This window comes from Trifolium pratense, linkage group LG5 (genome assembly GCF_020283565.1).
Source record: "Trifolium pratense cultivar HEN17-A07 linkage group LG5, ARS_RC_1.1, whole genome shotgun sequence".
NCBI lineage: Eukaryota > Viridiplantae > Streptophyta > Magnoliopsida > Fabales > Fabaceae > Trifolium > Trifolium pratense.
The window spans coordinates 46,094,217-46,112,781 of NC_060063.1; the positions used below are offsets into that span (position 1 = coordinate 46,094,217).

At 33.0% G+C, this 18,565-nt stretch overlaps 4 protein-coding genes across 4 annotated transcripts; 2 read left to right on the forward strand and 2 right to left on the reverse strand.

Moving 5' to 3' along the window:
* The first annotated feature begins 412 nt into the window (after positions 1 to 412).
* Positions 413 to 4,765, forward strand: LOC123883364 (IAA-amino acid hydrolase ILR1-like 4). Its single transcript, XM_045932140.1, has 5 exons — positions 413 to 896; positions 1,030 to 1,155; positions 1,400 to 1,714; positions 2,231 to 2,359; positions 3,202 to 4,765. The coding sequence occupies exons 1-5, from the start codon at positions 543 to 545 to the stop codon at positions 3,610 to 3,612; spliced, it is 1,335 nt and encodes a 444-aa protein (XP_045788096.1). The 5' UTR covers positions 413 to 542; the 3' UTR covers positions 3,613 to 4,765.
* A 1,500-nt stretch (positions 4,766 to 6,265) lies between these two features.
* Positions 6,266 to 6,802, reverse strand: LOC123886791 (protein FAR1-RELATED SEQUENCE 5-like). Its single transcript, XM_045936076.1, has one exon. The coding sequence runs from the start codon at positions 6,800 to 6,802 to the stop codon at positions 6,266 to 6,268; it is 537 nt and encodes a 178-aa protein (XP_045792032.1).
* Positions 6,803 to 8,866: 2,064 nt separating this feature from the next.
* On the forward strand, positions 8,867 to 12,508 carry LOC123883366 (IAA-amino acid hydrolase ILR1-like 4). Its single transcript, XM_045932141.1, has 5 exons — positions 8,867 to 9,432; positions 9,828 to 9,953; positions 10,659 to 10,973; positions 11,365 to 11,493; positions 11,928 to 12,508. Exons 1-5 carry the CDS (start codon positions 9,079 to 9,081, stop codon positions 12,342 to 12,344), a joined length of 1,341 nt encoding a protein of 446 aa, XP_045788097.1. The 5' UTR covers positions 8,867 to 9,078; the 3' UTR covers positions 12,345 to 12,508.
* A 1,209-nt stretch (positions 12,509 to 13,717) lies between these two features.
* On the reverse strand, positions 13,718 to 16,591 carry LOC123883368 (glycosyltransferase BC10-like). The gene is made up of 2 exons (XM_045932142.1): positions 15,300 to 16,591; positions 13,718 to 14,788 (listed from the first exon to the last, which is right to left on the reverse strand). Exons 1-2 carry the CDS (start codon positions 15,879 to 15,881, stop codon positions 14,129 to 14,131), a joined length of 1,242 nt encoding a protein of 413 aa, XP_045788098.1. The 5' UTR covers positions 15,882 to 16,591; the 3' UTR covers positions 13,718 to 14,128.
* Between the last annotated feature and the right edge of the window lie 1,974 nt (positions 16,592 to 18,565).

Consider the following 18,565-nt stretch of genomic DNA (forward strand, 5'->3'; position numbering starts at 1 on the left):
ATGTTATGGTGAGTTTGTTAATAAAATGTTTGTTTTGCTATTAAAAGAATCAAGGGTATTGTTGATATTATGAAAAGTCCACACCAAACTCAAGTATTCTCTTTATATATATAGTATATAATATAAATAAATATAAATTTAGATATAGATATAAATATTCTCTCACATTCTCTCCCCCTCCATCTACTTCGAATCAAACAGAGCTTAAATCAATAATTAAATATCTCCTATAAATTAGGCACACTTAGGAAATAGGTTACTGTCAAAACAAAACATTACACTTTTTTTTATTGCAAAACGAAACATTAGACTGAGCTACCTAAATAAAATAATTAAATAGTTTATGTCAAAATAATAATAATTAAATATCTTAATTGGTTGGGACGTTGCATGTAAAATGTAGGGACGGCCAGACGAGGTTCCAATTGAAATTAGAATCAATTGAAGAACCAGGCACCTACTCATCATCATCTTACAAACATAAACAGCATTTTTACTGTCATCAATACATAATTGATTTTCATCACAAACCAAAACAAACCATGGCTTATTCCTTCAAATGTTTCCATTTTTTCATCATCATATTCATATTACATGTATTTACTACAACACAAATTTCATCATCAACAGATGATTCTTCATTCAACAATTTTCTTGACAGTGCCAAGAGTCCTGAGATTTTTGATTGGATGATCAATATCAGAAGGAAAATTCATGAGAATCCTGAATTGGGTTATGAAGAATTTGAAACAAGTGAACTGATAAGATCAGAACTGGATAAAATGAATATCCCTTATAAACATCCAGTTGCAATCACTGGTGTCATTGGTTTCATAGGAACTGGATTCTCTCCTTTTGTTGCTTTAAGAGCTGATATGGATGCTCTTCCTATGCAGGTTTTTATATTAAACCTAACCGATGCTTAGAAAATCGAGTTATAAACAAAGGCTTTTGTATTTCTGTTTGTCTTTGCTCAAATTTTGTTTTCTATTTATATAATTTTGATTTGTTGTGATGTTTAAACCTTAGGAAATGGTGGAATGGGAGCATAAGAGTAAAGTACCTGGAAAGATGCACTCATGTGGTCATGATGCTCATGTTGCTATGTTACTTGCTGCTGCAAAAATTCTCAAAGAGCATGAAAAAGACATACAAGTGTGTGACCTTTTGTATTTGCTTCTTTTTTTCAGTTTCATTTATTTGCTCCTTTTGTATGATGCTCCTTTCAACACAGGTTCATATGTCACTTCTATATGTTGGTTTCAGTGTCGTGATAATGCCCTGTCCGTCTCAATGCTTTATAGCTCGTGTCTACTACTTTTCTATGCACTATCTTGTTATTTAGTCTTTATCCTCTCATGGATAACTGATAAATTCTTTATTTTGTTGTCTAAGCAAGGGAACTGTTGTTCTTGTTTTTCAACCAGCCGAGGAAGGAGGTGCCGGGGCTAAGAAAATTTTAGATGCTGGAGCATTAGAAAATGTTACAGCTATCTTTGGATTGCATATTGATCCTGAATTACCAATAGGTGAAGTGGCCTCTAGGTCTGGTCCGATAATGGCAGGAAGTGGCTTCTTTGAAGCAAAAATAAGTGGAAAAGGAGGTCATGCAGCTATTCCTCAACAGTCTATAGACCCTATATTGGCAGCTTCCAATGTGATTATCAGCTTACAACACCTTGTTTCTCGCGAGGCTGATCCTCTAGACTCCCAGGTAAATAGTGTTGATTATTCATTTTCCCTTCGTGTTATCCACTTATTTCACACTTAGGTCCAGTTTGAATATACAACACTTATAGCATAAATGGTTTATATAACTAAAGATGAATAAAGTCAAACTTTTTTCAAAAGGTTAAAACAGCTTATAGACATGTCATAAGCTGTTTCCGTAAGCTCTTCCAAACAGTGTCTTATTTACTTGCTAAAATCAATAAGTTTGCATGATATTCTTGAATCCATAAGAATCGTAAGCAATCAGCATGCCTTCTACATGTTTACTTATAAGCTATATTTGGATATCAGAAAGAGCAAGAAGTAAAAGAAACATATAAGAGCTTATGTAGCAACCTATTCATGGAAAAATTCCACCTGTTTCATTTGCTTAAAGTGGAAAACTTGTTAGAGCCTTTTCACCATAGCGATAGTTTGACATAATTTTGTTTTAAGAAATTATCAGTGTTGAAGGCGATACAATCCTCTTGTCTTCCTTACATAACACATGTTCCCACAGGTAGTGACGATTGCCAAGTTCGAAGGAGGTAGTGCGTTCAATGTTATTCCGGATTATGTCACAATTGGTGGCACTTTCCGAGCCTTTTCTAAACAAAGTTTCAACCAACTGAGACAGCGGATTGAGCAGGTATGTAATGAAAATGAATAAATTCAGTTTGAATGCATAAAGTGAAATCTGAAATTATTGATCTCTCCTGTAGTATACAAATCAGCATAAAATAATCTTATAAACGACGATAACTTATATACTGATTGAGTTTACTGCAATAACATCATGTTTTTATTTTCATATGAATGATTAGTCAACATAACTAAGATTAGTGCATAAAAAACATAAATTTGGAACACTAATGGCTTGTTTGGTTTGAGAGAATATTTTCTTTTATCATTTAGTGTTTTCAATTTTCATTTAAAAACGGCCACATCAGTTTTACTTTGTTTTCTGTTTTCAAATTCTTGTATAGGTGAAAATAAGGTGACAATTTTGCTAGAAGGCTGTTGCCTTATGGCTCATTGGTCACTGCAATATTGAAAATAACCTGTTAGATTATTGTAAAGTCGCATACATCTAGGGACTATTTCAATTGGTTTATTTGAGTTTCACTGGTATAAACACTTGTGAGATTGTTTAGTAGAGCTTATGGAAACAACTTATGATGTGTCCATAAGCTCTCCAGGATAGTTAATATAATTAGCTTATATGAAAACAGTTTGACTTCATGTTACCTTTTGTTATAGATATAGCTTATACATAAGCACTTATATGATGAGAGCTTGTGCTATAAGCACTTAATTAATTTTTTTATCCAAACAAGGCCTCACTCTTTTCAATACATACCCCAATACCCCATAATACGTTCTCTTTCGACATAACCTAGCGAGTTTTTATTGTAAGAAATACGATGTTTGTACTTATTTTGTATTTTTCACTGAAATCTTGGTAGGACTAATGCTGATTTATTTATGCAGGTTATCATTGGTCAAGCTGCTGTGCAGAGGTGCAATGCAACTGTGGACTTTCTTGAAGAATGGGAACCTTTCAATCCTCCAACTGTAAACAACGGTGAACTGCATGAGCATTTTGTGAATGTTGCGGTGAATATGTTTGGTATCGATAAAGTTAATAGTGTCATGACACCATCCATGGGAGCTGAAGATTTTTCATTCTATCAAGAGGTCATACCTGGTTACTTCTTCTTCCTTGGAGTGAAGAATGCCTCGGATAAAGAGGCCGAGTCGTTTCACTCACCTTATCTCAAAATCAATGAAGATGGACTGCCTTATGGCGCTGCACTTCATGCATCTTTAGCAGCTAGTTATCTACTAAAACATGAGCATGATGTACCTGGTGTTGAGGGCAAATATCATGATGAATTATAGATTAGTGAGTTTATGAGTTCAGACAAATTTTATTTCAATTCTTAGAGTTTTCTTGAATAGTTAGTATCCCATTCGCATCTATATTTCGAGCATTCTTTTAATCAATATTAAAATGCATATTGAGGGATTTGTATTTCCAGCAAGGAGTAAGTCATAAACATAGAAAGAAGGTGCAGCAGCTAGCATTCCTAATGAAAAAGCAGCACGTTGGTAGCCCTCTATGGAAGGGGAGGTTAAATGCAATATTGACGCAGCTTCAACGACCAACAAAAATTTGGAATTGGAATGTGCATCCGAGATGATCAAGGTGCGTTTGTAAAAACTAGAACGATGTGTTTCGATGGTACTCCAACTCCTATGAAAGCCGAGGCATCTCTTTCTTCATTCAATATCTGTCTAGCCTGCTAACGACGCCCATTCTTATCTACTCTATTTACCCTTCATTACTTCCCTAGAGTGAAGTTCCTTGCTTTCAGTCTATTGGACCGGCCTAGGACACTAAAAAAGGCTATAACTTGGCTAGGCGGATTAGAACTATATAGCCTTTGGCAACCAAGCAAACTCATTCACTATTGGATTTATGAGTAATAGTTGAGGCATAGCATAAGCTATAAAGATTTGGTTGCATTTAACATGATGTCCATGCACAAAAAAGAATTGATAAAGGTCCTCATAATATATTTATATGAATCAAATCAAAAGGTTTTGAAGATTTGGTTACACTTAATGGAAAGGAGGACCACAAGATTCATTAATGTATATTCTCAATAATGTAGATTTGGTCCTCACTGACTTATATACATAGGGAGAAAACTACATTATTAATTTGTTCATCCATTTATTTTATAGAGATTAACCAGTACTGAAGTTACTAAATCGTTGTGAATACTACAATGCATCGACAACTTTTCCTGCGCTTACTCCAATAGACAAAGAAGGTATTAACTATGGGTTTATTGGAAAAGAAATGTATCTAGAAATTGAAAAATAGAGTTGCATTTAGGCACAAGTTTTATTATTTTTTGTCAAATTTGTGCTTATAGTTAGGGAAGGTGGAAATATATTTCTTTTAAAAGCTATAATTGTATTGTGTTTAAACTCTAATGTTCTCCGTTCGTCTCATAATAATGTCACATGTGTTTTTCTCCGACTCAATAAGGGTGTGTTTAATTTGCTAAAAAATAGTAAGACAAGACAACTTCAGTTATAGTGTTTTTTTTTTTTTTTTTTAAATTTATTTATGAGAATGAACAAATTAGAGGTCAAAGGGACTGGACAAAAAAAAAAAGTTTTTTTTGGTACATTAAAAAAAGAAGAAAATGAGAGTATTTTATACTAGTAATCATCGCTTCGTTGCAAAAGAATTGTCGCTTTAGAAAATAAAACTGTAAAATTGTTATACTTTTTCTTTTGATAAGTGGAGTGTATGAGATTTGAACTCTGGCTCTTACAAATATACTCCAATATAATGGTAAAATTGTTATATATATATATATATATGGGGAGGGATCAAATTACATCGGTGTAACATTTGAGTAATGTTAATAACGCTTCAACGAATACAAATTTTACAAAATCCACCGTTGGATTGAAAGTTTATATCATTTAGATCATCCATGTTCAATTTTACAAAAATCTAAAATCGTTTGATATGTTATCGAGACCGATCAAGATTAACGCTTTGTATTTTTATTGAATACCGTTAAGCTTGACTAATCTCAATAACATATCAAATGATTTTAGATTTTTATAGAATTGAACATGAATGATCTATATGATATAAACTTTCAATCCAACGGTGGATTTTATAAAATTTGTATTCGTTGAAGCGTTATTGAGCGGTGTAACATTACTGTTACACCAGTTTAATATGATCTCTCCCATATATATATATATATATATATATATATATATATATATATATATATATATATATATATCTATATGAGGAGGGTTATATTGACTCCAAGAGTAAGTTATAAAAGTTACTCCAAATCATGGCCTTTGATTTTAATTTCTATTAATGGCTAAGATTGATTCATAATAATTAGTTGGGTGAGACTTATTTTTTGATCACACTGAAAAATGAACATTATCAAAACATTCTTCAAATTGAAAAGAATGAATTAATTATAATCATTAATTGTCAAAATAAGATCCTCCTTTTTTTTTTTTATGCATACAAAATTGGAAAATGATTAATCCTAAGAAAAGTAATTTAACGAGAAACGCGAAGTTGAAACGTGAAAACAAGCTTGGACAGTGTTTGGTCTCCACCCTCTTTCTTCTTCTTTTATTGCTGGAAACAGAATGCACCATAATCAAATCCAAACCCTTCTCTAGGATGTGACTTCATCACCCTCTCATCTATTGAAGAGGACACAATTTAATGGAAGAGGTGAGTACACTTGTATTATTTTTCAACTAGTCACTAGAGTAGAGATGATTAAGAATTAAAAGTGATAGAAACTGGATGAAAAATGGTGGTGTTTGAAGGGGAAAAGAAAGAGAAAAAGTTAGTGTTTCTACTAATAATAATATGTTCGAGATATTTTCGTGAAGTTGTTCGCTATATTCAGCTTTTCCCAGAATACGAATGATTCCATAGAAACAAATCATTGATCTTGAACAAAAACAAAAGCGATACATGTTCTTATAGTAACAATGACAAATTCATCAAATAATCAACTCCATGTTTAAAGAGTTTAACATAACCACTAAATTGTTCAACAAGACTTTTTGCAGCAGTGCTCATCCTTTTATGACATCTCATATAAGACACGCTTCTAGGGCTAACCATGTCATGGTTATGATCATTATTAAATGAACATATAATCCAATTGCCTTCTGTTGTACCTCTTGAAACAATAAGTGAAGCTTGACAACCACTTCTTTGAGTTGAACACTTTCTTTTAGCTTGATTTGTGTCATATTGGATTTCTTTGTTTCTAGAACTTTTCATCATATGTTGACCTTCATTACAGCATACCAAAATAGCTCTTTTTGGTTTTGTTGAACGAACGCGTACTCCAAAACCCAATCTTTTAGCAAATGAATTGTAAAATTCTCTAACTTTTTCAACAGTTTTGAATTCCATCCCAATATAAGGTTCACTATTTAATTCCTCGTTAACATTAGGATAAGAACCTGTTGAAATATTTTCATGAGATATTTCCACTTCTACCGACATATTACATGGAATCTCTTCAAACCTGTTTGTTTCTTCAACAAAATCATTACAAATTAAATTATTAAAGGCTTAAATGCAGTTTTGCCCCCCCTATTTTGATTAAATCGGAATTTTACCCCCCCTGTTTTAAAACGCGGACTTTACCCCCCTGTTTTATAATTTGTTGGATTTTGCCCCCCTAAAATTCTGCTTTCGAGTCACAACTTTAAAGCTTCGCACACAACTCAATTTTGATCAATAATTTACCAAAAGGATACCGAAATGACCGTAATCGAGTTATCTTTCCACATAATCAAACCCCACTGAATTTGGAGTTACAAAGAGAGATTAATTACCGTTTTAGTGAAGGTATGTCTCCCAAAATTCTGCAAAAAATCTGCTTTCGAGTCACAACTTCAAAGCTTCGCATACAACTCAATTTGGATCCATAATTCACCAAACAGCTACCGAAATGACCGTAATCGAGTTATCTTTCCACATAATCAAACCCCACTGAATTTGGAGTTAAAAAGAGAGATTAATTACTGTTTTAGTGAAGGTATGTCCCCAAAATTCTGCAAAAAATCTGCTTTCGAGTCACAACTTCAAAGCTTCGCATACAACTCAATTTGGATCCATAATTCACCAAATGGCTACCGAAATGACCGTAATCGAGTTAGCTTTCCACAGAATCAAACCCCACTAAATTTGGAGTTACAGAGAGAGATTAATTACCGTTTTAGTGAAGGTCTGTCCAATTACTAATTCTGCAGAAATCTACTTGTGATCTTCAAATTCAACATCGTCTACCGAACACATCGTAACTCCAAATTCGACGAAATTGAAATGCCAACAAGGGTAATTTCGTTAGATTTCCATACATGTAAATAGTATTAAAAAATGAGCTACAGGGTGAGAGGAATGACGAGAATACCAGTAGTAGTTTCATACGATAATTAATTTGAACAGACCTTCACTAAAACAGTAATTAATCTCTCTCTGTAACTCCAAATTTAGTGGAGTTTGATTCTGTGGAAAACTAACTCGATTGCGGTCGTTTCGGTACCAGTTTGGTGAATTATTGATCCAAATTGAGTTCTGTGCGTAGCTTTGAACTTGAGGCTCAAAAGCAGATTTTGTGCAAAATTTTGGTGGGGGGCAAAATCCAACAAATTATAAAATAGGGGGGGTAAAATTCCGCATTTTAAAATAGGGGGGTAAAATTCCGCATTTTTCAAAATAGGAGGGGTAAAACTGCATTTAAGCCATTATTAAATTAACCTATTGTTCAAATTTGTAAAAAAAGAAAACAAAAAATATCGAACTAATAACAAGAAAAGAAAAGTACGAGCAAAGAGAATATTGTAACAAAAAAAAAAACATACATCACAAAAAAAAAATGGTACACTTGTAAAATTGAAAAGAAAAGAAGCATACCGTAAAAAATTGTATGAAAAGAAGCAGGATTGTCAAACGATTAGTGTTACACCATTTCAGAGTATGTGGAATCCTTGTTTTCCCGTGTGATAAAAAAATAAGTCTCAATATCATCAAATAAAAAACAAAAAAGTCTCAATTGATGATTATAATTGATTCATTTTCTTCTATTTAAGGTATGTTTTGATAATATTTCAATACAATAAAAAAAATAAGTCTCACTTTGTGTTTTATGATCAATCAATCTTAGCCATTAATTGAAATTAAAATCAAAGGCCATGATTTGGAGTAGCTTTTATAACTTACTCTTGGAGTCAATATAACCCTCCTATATATATATATATATATATATATATATATAAGTGGAGTGTGAGAGATTTGAACTCAGCCCTTACAAATATACTCCAATATAATAGCTCTATCAACTAAACTGAGCTTAGCAGACATAAAATTGTTATGCTTAATCATTCATGTATAATGTATTTTTTGTCTTAATTAATCTATATGAAAGAAACTTAAACACTGTAATTTTACCCTAAAATTAACCAAACCAATGATTTTCTTAAAAATCACAAATTTACCCCGTAAGTTTAACTTAATTGGTAGAGATATCACATTATATCTGTAGGACTCCGGGTTCAAATCCGAGACACTCCATTTATTCACCTTTTAATTTAGTTTGAGTGGAGAGAGCATGAAAAAAATGTGAATAATGCAAATTCAGATATTTATTCACCCGAGAATAATCATGAGTGGGACAACGCTCCAAGTCGCTGGAAGTTAGAATCATTGAAAAGCCAACCACTTCATCTTACAAACACAAATTTTTTTACTGCAATTCATCATCACCAAAACAAACCATGTCTTGTTCCTTCAAATGTTTCCATTTTTCCATCATCATATTCATGTTACATGTCTTTACTACAACACAAATTTCATCATCAACAGATGATTCTTCATTCAACAATTTTCTTGACAGTGCCAAGAGTTCTGAGGTTTTTGATTGGATGATCAATATCAGAAGGAAAATTCATGAGAATCCTGAATTGGGTTATCAAGAATTTGAAACAAGTGAACTGATAAGATCAGAATTAGATAAAATGGACATACCTTATAAACATCCAGTTGCAATCACTGGTGTCATTGGTTTCATAGGAACTGGATCCTCTCCTTTTGTTGCTTTAAGAGCTGACATGGATGCTCTTCCTATGCAGGTTAATTATATTATATTAGATTCATCTATGTTATTTTCCTTAAACCATCAAAATGGTTAATTCAATAGTTTTATGAGATGGTTCTATGTTCTAATTTATATATGGGTCATGCTAACATGTGCCCTAGGGCACATGTTAAAGATATGAAATGCACAACTTTTAATGCAAAATTACTATCTATAGTATACTAACAAGTGCTTAAGGGCACATGTTAGCTTTTCCCTTTATATGTATGGGGTTAAAATAACAAAGGGTTATGTAATTTTGTGTATGACACATGAGGTGATAGCGCGCCCAGTGGTAAGAGCTTAGCCTTGCGAAGTGATGAGTTTGAATTGTGTCAAGGATAGTTGTAAAATGGTCATTATTGATTTATTATTGTGTTAAAATCATAGGAAATGGTGGAGTGGGAGCATAAGAGTAAAGTAGCCGGAAAGATGCACGCGTGTGGTCATGATGCTCATGTTACCATGGTACTTGGTGCTGCAAAGATTCTTAAACAGCATGAAAAAGAGATACAGGTGTGTGATAATTTTCTGCTTAACCAAGTGGTTAATGAGTTTCGGTTAAGGTTGAACGGATTGGGAGCAGCCATGTTCGATCCCTGGCTAGAAAAATCATTAGCCAAACTTTATTTACTCTCTGGACCGGATTACTAGAGTTTCTTCCCCCTATAAGAATTAAAGGGTTAAGAACGATAAAAAAATATTTTGCTTTGTTTTTTAAACCGATTCCGTTGCAAATTAAAATTGTATCTACTACTCTATTGTCCAAATTGTCATTAACTCAAGAAATTTAGTCTTTCTGATGATTTCATACTTTTTATTTGAATTAAGTCCAAAAATGTCAAAGTGAGACTTATTTCTTTGGTTTGGACCATATTAGTAGCAAATTATGGGAAAACTGCTATATCTTTTGTGATGCAACTTTTGTAAATTAGAATCATTCTATCATTCTATCATTTACCATATATCTAGATAGCACCGACACTTCAAATTGAAAGTGTGTTCGATACTCGACACCAATACATATGGTTACATTAAGTCATTTTTTTTTCTTAAATTATTATCAGTGTCTACGTGTCAGTAGCAATGTCATGATGGTATCTGTGTCTGTGTCAATGCGTAGAGCACATATCTGCTACTTTTCTGTGTATTGTCCTGTTATTTTAGTCTTCATACTCTCATGGATTACTGATAAATTCTTCATTTTGTTGACTAAACAAGGGAACTGTTGTTCTTGTTTTCCAACCAGCAGAGGAAGGAGGTGGAGGGGCTAAGAAAATTTTAGACACTGGAGCATTAGAAAATGTTACCGCTATATTTGGACTACATATTGCTCCTGACTTACCAATAGGTGAAGTGGCCTCTAAGTCTGGTCCAATATTGGCTGGAAGTGGCTTCTTTGAAGCAAAAATAAGTGGAAAGGGTGGTCATGCAGCTATTCCTCAACAGTCTATCGACCCTATATTGGCAGCTTCCAATGTCATTCTTAGTTTACAACACCTTGTTTCTCGCGAGGCTGATCCTTTAGACTCACAGGTACATTTTGCCGATTCTTCATTTTCCCTTCCTATTATCTACTTATTTACACTTATTTCATACTTAGGCCTTGTTTGGATAAATAACTTAATTAAACATTATAGCATAAATGATTGTGGCCGCATCAGCCACATTTTCCTGTATTTTACCACTATATAAAAGATTGCAGCATAACCACAACTGCAATTTAGTATCATTGACAACAAAAAAGATGACATAGAAGAATACAATTATAAAACAAGCTTTTAATGATAATCGAGGGATATATAGGATGTGTGTCAGAGCATTTTTATTTGTGAAAATTTTCTGATTACTTAAAAATATGAAAGTCGTGCTTGTTGAAGGCGATACAATCCCTCATGTCTTCGTTACATAACACATGTTCACACAGGTTGTGACGATTGGAAAGTGCCAAGGAGGTAGTGCATACAATGTTATTCCAGATTCTGTCACAATTGGTGGCACCTTCCGAGCCTTTTCTAAACAAAGCTTCAACCAACTGAAACAGCGGATTGAGCAGGTATGTAATGGAAATGAAAAAGCTGAAAGTAATGATCTCTCCATAAAGTGACATTATTGATGTCTTAATTTTTGCAAGTTGGAGCCTTCTGCATCTTTCCCTTTCTGCATAAGCTCATGAGCTTCTATTGCAACAAAAGAGATGTTTGCACTTATACTGTATTTTTCATTCAATCTTCATAGGGACAAAACAACTTAAACGCTTATAATATAAGCACTTATCATACAAGTGCTTATGTATAAACTCTTTTTGTAACAAAAGATTGTTTCCAATATAAGCTATAAGTTGCTTTCATAAGCTATCATAGAGAGCTTACGGACATGTCATAAGCTGTTTCTATAAGCTCTCCCAAACAGTCTCACAAGTGTTTATGCAAGTAAATAAACTAAAATAAGTCAATCCAAACGTGCCCTAAGGTTAATGCACTTATGCAGGTTATCATCGGGCAAGTTGCTGTGCAAAGGTGCAATGCAACTGTGGACTTCCTTGATGAAGTGAAACCTTTCTATCCTCCAACTATAAACAATGGCGACTTGCATGAACATTTTGTGAATGTGGCAGTGAATATGCTAGGTATCAATAAAGTCGAAAGTGCCATGTCTCCATTCATGGGAGCTGAAGACTTTTCATTCTATCAAGAGGTCATACCTGGTTACTTTTTCTTCCTTGGAATGAAGAATGCCGAACATGAACGGTTTGTGCCATCATTACACTCACCTTATCTCAAAATCAATGAAGATGGACTCCCTTACGGAGCTGCACTTCATGCATCATTAGCAGCTAGTTATCTTCTAAAACATCAGCAGGATATTGTACCTGGTGTTGAGAAAAAATATCGCGATGAATTATAAATGTTAATAATCATTAGCCATATATAAGTTAGAGTTTCTCTTCGTCCATTAATAAGCACCTTATCTTTCTCCATTTTTGTGGATGTTTTTCTTATTCTCTCTAATTTATTAATTTCAAATATAGTTGTCGATCTAACTTAATGCTCACATTCCTTTTTACTGTCGCATATTTGTATATTTAAGCTACAATACACAAATTTTATGCTGAGGTGAATGCAATGGATTTGTATTATGTGCAGATTTTATAGTTTAGAGGTCAGTTGTGCTCTATAGTTGGATTCATCTAACGATCTAGCCGTTGGATGAATCCAATTTTCGATCACTGAATGCGTCAAAGATAAGAGAGAATCTGAGATTGAATGGTTTGAAGATAGTTGTAGTTTTAACTTTTTTTTTGAACCATTGTAGTTTTAAGTTTTAACTATTTATGAAAAGGTAGTTTTATCAACTAGAGTTGTTAGAAGTTATAGTTATAAATTTGATAATGAGTCTGTCTAATGGATCAGTGAAAGGTTAAATAAGGATTAAGTAATAATTAATAGAGTTGATATAGGATAATTGTCCCTTGTTGATGATTAGGTTGATCAGAATATGTAAAGGAATAAATGGTCCTTAAAATAGAGGTTAGCAACTAAAGAATGAGTGAGATTAGGACTCTTAACAACTTTTGTCACTACTCTAGTTTAAGTGTTTTTAAAGACTGTGGGGCACTGTCTGTGCAATGCTGATTAATAGTACAAACTTTTGTATGCTTCCTTGAGTGTGTTGGTATGGATATTACATTACCTTGTCAATATATATAATAATAATAATAATAATAATAATAATAAAAGATCAATTCTGTTACAGAATAAGTGATACCAAACATACAAGGGTACATTCACTTTATCTAGTAAAATAAATAGTTAGTATATGCCAAGTTGATAATAAAGTTGCATTTATATTGCATGTCACTTGTCTTTGAAGATATATTGCATTTACATTCATGTATTCTTAATTGGTGCTTAAAGTTTAAAATCATCAACTAAGATATTGAACTCAAATGGTTAACGAGCTCCTCCTAGGACGAATTATTTGAAAGAACTTGAGTTTGATTCCTGGTGGAAACAATTCTTGGTCAAACGTTACTTATCTCGCGACCAAACTCTAGATTACTAGGACCCCCTTTCGCTGGGTTGATATATACCAAAAAAAAGTTTAAAATCACCTGTAAAAAGAGTTTCTTATTTAATTATCTTCTCTTTCGTCCCCTTAATAGATTCTTCAATATCACTTATTTAAGGACACTGGTAACACCAGTAACCTCATGTGCCAGGACAGTGACACTAGTAGTCTAGTATTACTGCTGAAAGGTAAATCAAGACCAAATGAGGTGCATAAAACATAATGAATGATACTTGTTCCTACAAACAATAGGAAACAAACAAGACTATAATTCTGAATTCTGAGTAAGCTTCATAACTCTGGCATTGGCTTTAGTTGCAAGGCAAACCAAGTAACAGACATGGATCATAAAATGGTCAGAAAAAATAACTGTCATAATGGCAGCAATACATATTCCAAAAAGATAGCTAAAATATTTATTTGATTAACAAGTAATCCAACAAAATGCTAGTCTATATTTTGACTGATACTTGTATAATATATGGTTTAAATTCAATGTCCTACACACCTAAACGCTGAAGGAGCAAATCAAAATTTCTGCAAAACAGGTTGAGCAGAAGATGAATCACGCGATCAAAATGGAGTAAGCTGATAGCAAAACTAACATGCTCGGAACTCCTTCAAGGATGCTTCAACTTTCCTATTCCTAGAACTTTCGGAGCTATATCTAAAAGAGGACCTAAAGCATTAGGTGCAAATTTTCTTGCAAATATGAAACAAAGTGAAGTTGGCTGGTTATTATAAAGACATGTCTGTTCTTGCAAAATTTTCTTGAAGAATTCCTCGTTGATGTCATCCTTTCCAAAGGTAGCAGGGTGAGCACCACCTCTTGACCAATCCACATAAGTGAGGCTTCGGTTCGCCAAAAGATGAGGAGTATTAATGGTTAACATTGTCTGGAAATAGTGTTCATCGACATAGCATTTGTGTGGTGTGCAGAATTCTTTGAGTTTTGGATAGTAAGTTATGTCTTCAACTATCCTAACAGCAAGTTCTCGGTTAATTTCGAACCACTGAGACCCTTTACGCCAGTCACTCATGTTGATTTCAGGTTCCATGTTTTCGTCGTAACGTCCTCTTCCATATGGACCAGGTTCATCGAATGCGCCCATAAAGCTGTACCTTGATCGCGATAAGTAACGGTGTATAATGCTGAAGTTTTGGAGAGGGATGCAGGACTCAGATAGAAGCACAAACCATTCATTTGAGAAATCAAGCAACGCATTAGCTAGAAGTCGTCTTTCAGCATCACACATACTCATCATTCCCCACTCTGCCACCTGTGCAGAATTGCAGATCATTACTCACTTGGTGCAAACAAATAAACCATAAAGTTTGTCCCTAAACTATCACATTTTCTCTGATTTAGTCTCTAAACTATAGAAATATAATAAAAATCCCTAAACTACTTATAATCCATCAAAATTGTCGCTAACCTATCATTCTCTCTCCTATTTTTTAAGTATCCGAGGAACTAACTTGATCGATTGATAGTTTAGCGACTATTTATTATATTTCTACAGTTCCAGAACTAAATTGGAGACAGGTTGATAGTTTAGGGATTAAATTGGCCGTTTACTCTTGTGCAAAAACATTCAAAATCAATACCAATCTTGACATTATGAGGCTCAAACTATAAATTTTTTAATGAAAAACATATCAATCAACACATAGCAATACATCCATAAATAATACTATTAATTTCCTAATGATTACCATATACATACAGAACCTAACACCATGAGCCGTATTAAAAAACAAACTTAATAATATATCAAAGCTAGTTCATACCTGGCTAGGGATCTGTCTCCGGTAAAAAACTGACGACGGCAAAAAATCAGGATTGTAAGAAGGCAGTGAATGAACATAGATGTTATAAAGCTTCTGATGTCCTTTAAAGAAGTTTTCCCAAAGTGGTGCCATAGGCAAAGGTCCCTTAGTCAAGAACATGAAGGCAATTTTAGGAGTTCTTTTAAAAGGATAACTCTTAATCCTCGGAACAAAAGAAGCCCTCCAAAAGAGTTCCTCATCAGTCATATTATGCAACAAACTAGATGGAGGCTTAAACCAATTCTCTACAATCGCCGGCTTCTGAAAACAAGGCTTAATCGACGATTGTACGAAAGCCACATTATGAATACCAAAATGCCTAATCATGTACATGCTAACAAATGAACCACCAATTCCAATAACCAAAAAGAGTAAGAAAAATTGCAAAAGTCTCAAAGGAAATGGCCTAGAGTGTGTGACTCTTGTTGCAACAGGGTCCTTCCCTTCCTCCATTCTAGACTGCATAGTTTTTTTCTCTCCTTCTCCCTCTCCCTTCTTCCAAATTCCAATCAAATCTAAGATCTTGTTACTACTAAACTTCATAGATAACAAAATCTCAAATAACACCTCATACACATGAATATAAAACTTATTGTCCAATACAAAACCATATCAAAACAAAATTTCCATGCTCATACTCATACTCATAGATACACCCTATTCAAATTTTCATCAAAAAGAGTATCTAATCTATGCTTGTTTATTGACAGAATTTATCAAAACCAATCTCAAATATTAAATCAAAATGAAAAAACACCAAATGAAGCCAAGATCACAAGAAAATAAATGAAAGAAAATTTCAGCAGCCCAACAAAACTAATAACTCTAATATCATTAAAAGATTAAAGGGTCATGAAAAAAATCAATTTTTTTTGTTCTTGTGATTCTGGGAAATGATGGATTTAGAGAGAGAAAACCAGTTATATAAAGAGAGTTGAGTTGAAACAAGAAAATGATTGATGTTGAGTGTAGATTGTGATCTCTTCACACTTTTCTCCTTTGTTCTTGAATTGTGCCAGATTTCAATGGAAGTGAGAATAATGTTAATGCTGTCTCACTCAGCAATCTCTCTCTCTCTCTCTCTAAAAAACTCTTTCATGTCATTCATGATTCATCACTCACTCACAGTGTATATAAAACGTGGTGAGTTTTGCTTTATATTAGAAGATTAGAGAATAAAACCTCACTTGAAGGGAAAGTTCATATTCATAGAGAGAGAGAGAGAGAGAGAGAGCCAATAAAAAAGAAACAGCAAAAATTAAGGTTTTTTAATTACAAATATTAAGGTTGTTTTTTATTATTACATTTTTTTGAGGTTTTGTTAGGTTTGGTTAAAATTTAGGGGCTTTGAATTCTATTGGTTGTGATGCCTAATTTTGTGGCCTATTATGTGGGCACGTGTAGGTACTATGAATTTTTATTTTATTTTTGGTCCAATGTAGTTTGAATTTTTAGTTGATCACATTTTAATTGTTCAAATTATTATTAAGCTGAAATGGTTCAATTTGAGTCGATATTTGGAAGAAAATTAATATGTATGAAATTGTTATTAAGGTGAAATGGTTCAATTTAAGACATTTATGATTTATTTATTAACACAAGTACACAAATTAAAATGAAATAATAAAAATAATAAGTGCTTAATAATATGGCAATTAACTCTCACATGGCAATTAACAAGTACTCCCTCCGTCCCAAAATATAAGGGAAAATTGGTCAACTAAAATTGATGTATTTAGTCCAAATTCTTAACCAAATACATCAACTTTCTTTGACCAATTTTCCCTTATAATTTGGGACGGATGGAGTATTATCTTTGGAAGAAACCTTTGCCTTATTGCAATGTTGTTGATGATGATGATGATGCAATGATGATGATAATGACATAGAAAATAATATCTCTTAGGATGTGTTTGGTTCGAGGTAAATGGAGGGGAGGGGAGGGGAAAATTTTAATGAAATGTGTTTGGTTCAATTTTTAGGAGGGGAGAGGTGGTGAAAGGAGGTGAGCAAAATCCCTCTTAAACCCGCTTTTTGCTTCCCCCCAAATTGGGGGGATTTGGAGGGGAGGGGAGGGGAGCTCTTTTAATATTTATTACATTAACCAAATTATCCTCAATACAATTTTAAAATTACAAAATTACCCTTATTGTATTTTTTAAGATTTTATTAGGTAATTTCTTTTTTCCGTTATAATAGGTAATTTCTTTTTTGTTTTGCTCATTCTCCTACTTAATCGATTACATACCTACGATTTTTTTATTTTTTTTCGTTCCTGTAGCTCACTTGTTCAATTATTATTGTTAACATGCTCACATTATTTTTCTTTGCTTGTAGTTTATTGATTTCATCACTTAATTTTTTTTCCCGTTCTTGTGGTTCACATTCTATATATTATAATTTATTGTTTTAGTGTATTACATTGTATGATATATATTTGTCTTAATAAATTATTTTATATATTTTTGTAGAATTTAATTTAATAAATGTCTTATTGGATTACATTGATTGGTTGAAAAATTACTATCAATAAATAGTTTAATTTGTGTCGAAGAGATATAACTCAATTCATGTGTATGCTTTTTATTTTATTTTTTTACCAAATTTGTGGTATGATTTATTATTATGATATTGTTTTAAGATTATAAGGATAAAAATGTAAATTAGTTATAAAATCTCTCCTCTCCCCTTGTGAACCAAACACATATTTAATTAAAATTTTCTACCTCCCCTCCCCTCTCCTCTTTTGAACCAAACATGTATGAGTCAAATTTCATTCCCTTCCCTCCCCCTCCCTAAAAATCCCTCCCCTCCCCTCCTCTTTTTTTAACCAAACAGACCCTTAGGCAATCTTATAATGTCAATGTCACATCATCAATTAAAATGTCACATAATTATGGACGAAACTAGAAAATACTATTGAGAGTGACGAAAATTTAAAACGTGATAAATAACATCAACAATAACTAATTTCAATTGTTTTATCCAAATAAAAAAAAAAAAACCTAACTTCGAAATTAATAGTTGTCTAATATTTTGAATATTCGAATCATACTCAGAATGATTTATTTAAACTTTGTTAACATCATCCCCAGCCAACTTGCAATCAATCTTAAAGATTACCTTTCAGTAGCTCATATTAGCAACCCATTGGAGACTTTGAAGCAAGCTCCAAAGCTTTCGATTCTAATGCTGACATAACGACATCTTCATTTGCTGTCACTATA

Excerpts from the sequence above, each read along its gene's own strand:
- LOC123883368 (XM_045932142.1), bottom strand. The coding sequence starts at position 15,881 with ATGAAGTTTAGTAGTAACAAGATCTTAGATTTGATTGGAATTTGGAAG. Across the intron at positions 14,789-15,299 it reads GGAGACAGATCCCTAGCCAG|GTGGCAGAGTGGGGAATGAT; the intron begins GTATGAACTAGC and ends AATTCTGCACAG.
- LOC123883366 (XM_045932141.1), top strand. The coding sequence starts at position 9,079 with ATGTCTTGTTCCTTCAAATGTTTCCATTTTTCCATCATCATATTCATG. Across the intron at positions 9,433-9,827 it reads TGGATGCTCTTCCTATGCAG|GAAATGGTGGAGTGGGAGCA; the intron begins GTTAATTATATT and ends TTAAAATCATAG. Across the intron at positions 10,974-11,364 it reads CTGATCCTTTAGACTCACAG|GTTGTGACGATTGGAAAGTG; the intron begins GTACATTTTGCC and ends ATGTTCACACAG.
- LOC123886791 (XM_045936076.1), bottom strand. The coding sequence starts at position 6,802 with ATGTCGGTAGAAGTGGAAATATCTCATGAAAATATTTCAACAGGTTCT.
- LOC123883364 (XM_045932140.1), top strand. The coding sequence starts at position 543 with ATGGCTTATTCCTTCAAATGTTTCCATTTTTTCATCATCATATTCATA. Across the intron at positions 1,156-1,399 it reads AGCATGAAAAAGACATACAA|GGAACTGTTGTTCTTGTTTT; the intron begins GTGTGTGACCTT and ends TGTCTAAGCAAG. Across the intron at positions 1,715-2,230 it reads CTGATCCTCTAGACTCCCAG|GTAGTGACGATTGCCAAGTT; the intron begins GTAAATAGTGTT and ends ATGTTCCCACAG.